Source organism: Myotis daubentonii, chromosome 5 (assembly GCF_963259705.1).
Source record: "Myotis daubentonii chromosome 5, mMyoDau2.1, whole genome shotgun sequence".
NCBI lineage: Eukaryota > Metazoa > Chordata > Mammalia > Chiroptera > Vespertilionidae > Myotis > Myotis daubentonii.
The window spans coordinates 76,784,654-76,790,653 of record NC_081844.1 but is presented as its reverse complement, the minus strand read 5'-3'; the positions used below and the strand labels follow the sequence as shown (position 1 = coordinate 76,790,653).

Genomic DNA, 6,000 nt, shown 5'->3' with positions numbered 1-6,000 from the left:
CTCTCAACGGTGACCCTGCTTCACATCGTATGGAATTCTTAGCTGCACACATGATGGCTAGAATGAAGACCCGTTTCCCGGCCCTGGCCAAGAGGGTGTAAGCAGACATGCCATGTGGCAGCTTCTGGAATCATTGGAGAGTGTTTACTCGTTTTCTCTTCATCAGCGTCATCATCATCCTCCTCCTGCTGCTTGGAATGCAAAAGTCATTCTATTGGACCAAGAGGTCAATCCCTTTCAAAGCAAAGCAATGTAGAAGGCGTGTGTGGACTGTCACATGCCCTGGACTACCTGTCTGGGTAACCTGAGAAAAAAAGGCATTTCTGTCTTCTTGAGGCAAATGGACATAGTCCTAAGTCATCTACAGACTGCCACACACGTTAGAAATTTAGTCTGTGGTACTATTTGCATTGTAGATCGCTGGGGGAAATGGAACGATTGGCTTGGCACACACATAAACAAATCACTGATGGACCTAAATGTGACAAAAATGTTTTTAATGTTTATAAGAAAACACGAAGAGAATATCTTTATGAGTTTGAGATAGGGGAAAGGTTTTTTATTTTATTTTATTTAAGTGGCATTATAGGGAAAACCATAAAGGAAATAACAGAAAAATATTACATCAACATTTTAAACTTTTGTATGAAAAGAAGCTATAACCAAAAGTAAAAGACAAACAACAGTGAAGCCTGTCATATTCAAGCTCAGTGAGTGCTGGGTGTGTATGGGGTGGGGTCAGAGGAGTGATCAGCTAAGTTTGAGGAGAGCTGCATATTCCCTTCCACTGTAACACAGTGACACTGCATAGCAGCTTATCAAAATCTCTGATAATCTCTGAGGCCTTCCACGGAAATCTTTTTCTGTGTGGAACTCAGCATTCCATACATGTAGTTATTTAACTGTGGGACCACTCTGGGTGTGTATGTATCATCTGTGAACTTCTCCTGGGTGTATAAGGGACACTTAGAAATGATGCCATAAGAAATAACACTTTGACTCATGCAAAATGATTGTTGCGTTTACCTTTATGTCCCCACAGGTGATACACTCCTTCAGTAGCTCTGATCAGCAGTAGTATTGAATGGGGGAGGGAGTAGCGGGGAGAGGAAAAGGTAGAAGAGGCAGGAGGAGGGGGAGGAAGAAGGAGGAGAAAAAGAGGAAAAAGAAGGGAAATAAAAAGAAATTTGGGGTTTGGGGAGTAGGTATAAATTATGGTGGTAAAGTGAACATAGCCTATGGAAGGAAGTCAGCTGTAATCTGAGTGTTTAGTACTCATGGCCATCAGCTGGGCTGCTAGGAGCAGATATTTTGAAATATGCCCAACTAGGGGGGAAAAAGACCATTTTAAAGATACTTTAGGGCAAATCCCAGGGCTTTGTGATGCAGAAAATGGCAATTGGGACAGATTTCTTACCAGTTATATGAAAAGAAAAGGAAACAAAAGATATGGCCTGAGATGATCAACTCAACAGTAAGGCCTGTGCAGTCTAGAGAGGGAGGTTTTATTAAACATTTTATTTCAAGTATAGTTTTAAGCCCTTTACTTATTTTATCTCATTTAATCCTGTGACTTAAGTACTATAATTATTCTCATTTTGGGGAGGAGGAAAGGGAGGCACCCTTAACTAAACTGCTACGGTTAAAGCTAGCAAGGGATGGAGACAGGATTCCAACCCAGGTGGTTTGCTGTTAAGTCCAGCTCCCTTACCCACTGCTCTGCCCATTTTTTGCAGATACATAATGCAGCGCGTGGAACACCATGATTTCGAGGGGAACGAAATGAAAACAGAGTCAGAAAGGCCCAGGGGGATGTGAGTTCACCTGAGGGACCAGCTTTCGTTGCCTGGGAGAGAAGGGAGAGGAAAGCCATTTCAGGGTGAGAAGGCCAACTGCCTGAAAGCTGGTGGAAACACCATCCGGTGGAAGGACCAGGACACCCTCTGAAAGCCAGGTGTGCCGAGTCCAGATGTGGTCTTCAGGCATCTCCAGCCAGCACACTTTCTGAATAGGAGGGCAGGCCAGTTGTTTTTCAGGAAGATATTGGGGAGCCAGGCGTGTGTGTGTGTGTGTGTGTGTGTGTGTGTGTGTGTGTGTGTGGTGTGAATGAGGCCGGACGAGGAACAGGAGGCAGAGCTGGCCACATTCTCAAAGGCTGAACAGAAAAGCAGAGGGAAGAGAAAAGAAAAGGTGGGTTTCAGAGGATTGGGAGCTGGATGTCATAGGGATAGTCAGTGAAAAGGATCAGAGCCCCCTGACCACTTCCGCTTGGGCAGCGGTGTTAGCTTTCTGAGTTTTGTGCACGATTTGGGTAGTGAGATTAGCAGAGAGAATGCACACGCATTGGGAGCGGTGGTCCTCTTTGCCCAGACTCCATGAAGACGTTGCCCTAAGGCTAAGCCCTTGGGGGCAGGTGGGGTGATGGTCACTTGCCATCTGATGTCTTGACCATCGAGCTCGCCTTCTCTATTGCTCCAATCCCGGGCCTGACCTGTGCCTCCCGCGCATTCCCATTGCGCAAGGCGCTGAAGGCTGGTGCCTGGCCCAGGAAGGCGGCCGGGCCGGACGCGCGGGTCCCGCCCTGGGTCCCGCCCTGGCTTCGACCGGAGCATCAGGTGGGGGTCAGGGCACCGGCTGAGAGGCGGAGGCGGCGCACCCAGCGCACCGACACGTTGGCTGGTGTCCCAGTGCCTTTGCAGGCTCCGACGTGGTGAAGGCGGCTTGGTGGGGGAGACCCCTGGGGCGCACGCAGCACCCCACTCTCCTCCCACGGAACCGGCTTCCTAGGGCGCGGGCGCAGCACTCCCACGGGCTCGGCCCAGGGACACGCGGCAGGCCGGCGGGCACTGGCCCCCCAGCACTGTCCTCCCCGGCCCCCCAACTCGCAGACTACAAGTCCCAGCAGCCCGCGCAGCCGGCACCTCCCGCCTCGCCGCGGAGACCCCCGGCGTCCCAGCGGCAGGGCTCGGGCTGCGCTCTTGGCGGGGCCGGGCGGGGGGGCCGGTCCCGCGGGCGGGGTGGGGGCGGCTCCGCTGCTCTCGCCGCCGCCGCCGCCGAGGGGAGTTTCCAGGAAGTGGCCATATTGGATCCATTCAGCCGCAGCCGCCGGGCGGAGCGCGTCCCGCAGCCGGCTCGTCCCCGTCGCGGCCCGGCTGCTCTTCCCGCCCGCCCGCCCGCCCCCGCGGAGCTCGCCATGGCGGCCACGGACCTGGAGCGCTTCTCGGTGAGGGCTGGGCTGGGCCGCGGCGCGCGCGGGAGCCGGGGGCGCGGGGCGGGGGGCGCGGGGCGCGAGGAGGGGCCGCCCTGCAGCTGCCCGGGCGCGAGCCGGGCTGTCAGCGCCGCGCGGCGGGCCTCGACGCCCCGCCGGCTTGGGGGCACCGGAGCGGGCTCTCCGCAGCGTCAGCCGGGGGTCCTGGGGCGTCGGCGGGGGCTCCTCGCCAGGCAGTCGGCGGGGGCTCCTCGCCAGGCAGTCGGCGGGGGCTCCTCGCCAGGCAGCTTGCGGGGGTCGCCCTCCTGGGGCGCAGGAGAGGCAGGCCCCTTTCGCGGGAAGGAGCCTGTACCCACCCGCCTGGCTCCGGCCAGGTGCGAGTGCAGACTGGGACCCCGGGGGCGGGAGGGGGGCTCCCCGATACTCCGCACCCCCGTTTGCCTCGGCATTTCTCTCTGCGCTGCTGGGGAGAATCTTGGCCTCGCAGGTGCTGTTGGATGGGCACCACCAGTGAGGATGAAGCCCTAGGGATCCCAGGGGGACCCCAAATGAGCCCAGGGCAGTGGCAGACCGGGTCCTGACGACCCTGCGCCTGCTTTTCCTCCCCCCTCCACACCCCCACCCCACAACAGGCGACGGAATCCTGGTGCGATTCCAGGCTGGATCGGGCTCAGTGGTCGGGTCTGAGGCTGCCGTTCCCCAGGAACTGGAGCGGTGCCAAACTCGGCCCAGTGGGTGTTTGTCTGGGCCCCAGTTCGGGTATGCTTTCTGCAGGACTCAGGGCTCCGCAGGGGGCTCTGGGCCTGAGCCTTCCAATGGCCAACTTCCGAAAGGTTTTCCTAATTCAGCGGGGGCAGGGGGAAGGGGCCCTTTTTGGCGGTTGTGTCTGCATGTGCCCTGGTGTCTAAGGCTGGATCTGGGTGTGTCTGGGAGGCTGGGCTGTGACAGTGGAGGAAGCTGTGTCCTCTTGCCTGCCTGTGAGCCCTGGTGGCGGGAGCAGGGGGAGGGAGAGCCCTGGGCGGTTGTGGGGAGAGAGTAGGGGGAATGCTGAATATGTGACTGATAAGGAATCGGTCCTAGGGCTAAATAAGGGAGCCAGGACTTATGTAATTACGGCTATAAATACAGTCATCTGAATTTATCTATGTAAATTTTCCCTTTAACCTGAAAATACATTTGTTGGTCTACTTTGGAAATAGGCATAACTAAAGCAGGAGCTCTTGGTTTCATAACTTCTAGACCGGGGTGTTTTGTTTCCACTGGGGAGGGGACTGTGTCAGTTAAGTAAGTGTAGGTACAGGAGGAGAGAGTCAGAGGTTGGATAAATCCGAGATTCTCCTTACCTCTGCACTGCACATCAGAATTTATGTCCCCGAGGAGGGCAGTGCCTGGGTCCTAGCAGACCTGCGGGTTAGCGGGAGGCAGGAGACCTGGGAGTGTGTGAGTCTGTGTGCATTTTCTCTGCCCAGCTGACCAGAAAGTTATGTCTGAGGCTTGTCTGTCTGTGGCCAGAGGTTGCTCCAACAGTTGGTCTTGCAGGTGGGAGTGGTATGTAGAGTAACCAGAGTCGGACCACCTGACTTGCTGGCCATGTCGGGCAAGTTATTTAACCCCCCAGTGTTCTCATCTGAATAATAGGATGAAAATATTACATCCCTCAGAGGGTTATTGTGAGGATCCAATGAGAGGATCCAGGTGAGGTGCTCAGAGCGATGTCTGGCACATGGTAAGTCACAATACATGAGAAATGATACCCAGAGCCCATGTGGGTGTGAAGACTGGCCCTGTGTAAGAAGGCAGCAGAGAACGCATTGGCTGTTATATGGCACCCTTCCGAGGGGCTCCCATCACTGCCTGTCCAGAGATTGTCCTCAGGGGCTGAGCTGAGAGGCTGGAAAGGCCCTTTCCTTCAGATTCCTAGGTTTGCTCTCTGGCAGGAGCTTGGGTGTTACCCCCATGGTGAGCTGAGGCACAGAGAGGGGACTGGCTCTGGTGAGGGTGTACAGCATGAGCTCTGGGGCCTGGGTGACTGCCAGGTTCAGCTGGATGGATGGATGCCATCCATGCCCTCTACACTCCGGGCCATCAGACTCCTGGGAGGACTTGGAGAGGGTTGAATTTGAGTGGAGACCTTGGGTGTGGTTTGGGACTGAATTTAGGAGTCTGGACTCCATTCACCTCTCCTGGCTTGTCATCCTGGGAAAATAATTTCTTCCTTTATCTTGCTGTAAAATGGGCACAACCCTACCAATACTCTTCAAAGGATTCATTGAAGGTTAATTGCCGTCTATGGCATGTTCAGAAATATGCTTAGGTGTCTCTCCAGCCCCAGGGTTGACTTTGGTGTTAAGCAGTGGCCATGAGGCTCTGATCTAATTGGGCTATGGCAGGTCTACACTGCCTTTCAGGCTGGGTCAGTGGTCAGATCAGCCCTGGAGGGCTGGGAACTCTAAACTTGGAGCTTAGATGAGCATGCACAGTTGTACTTTGAGGTCAGTGTGTGCTGGGTTCCCGTTCCCCACATGGCGTGATGTAAACACCACAGGCTCAGCAGCCTTGACATGTTGGCTTGGTCCTGCTCAACCCTAGATCAGCCGTGGTTACAGTCAATATCTCCTGGACTAGTGCGTCTGGGGCAGCCATCAGAAGATTTCCGTTGCCTCTAGCCTTCCTTAGGCAATCAGATTTCTATCCACTCTTGCTCTGCTCCTCCTCCTTACTGGGTCCCAGTCCCAGGGCTTACCCTGTCTTGCCTTTGAGGGCCATCTCCTGTCAGAATCCCATGGGGCAGG

At 55.1% G+C, this 6,000-nt stretch overlaps 1 protein-coding gene across 8 annotated transcripts in view; it reads left to right on the top strand.

Moving 5' to 3' along the window:
* Nucleotides 1–2,672: 2,672 nt before the first annotated feature.
* SEPTIN8 (septin 8) overlaps nucleotides 2,673–6,000 on the top strand; it is a 27,152-nt gene continuing 23,824 nt past the window's right edge. For 3 of the 8 annotated variants that reach the window (XM_059698364.1, XM_059698365.1, XM_059698363.1), the window contains exon 1: nucleotides 2,980–3,223. In XM_059698364.1, the coding sequence (XP_059554347.1) occupies nucleotides 3,194–3,223 (30 nt within the window). In that variant the 5' untranslated portion in view covers nucleotides 2,980–3,193. Of the gene's footprint in view, nucleotides 3,224–6,000 lie in introns of all 8 variants that reach the window. The other 5 variants (XM_059698358.1, XM_059698359.1, XM_059698361.1 and 2 more) reach the window with 4 other exon arrangements.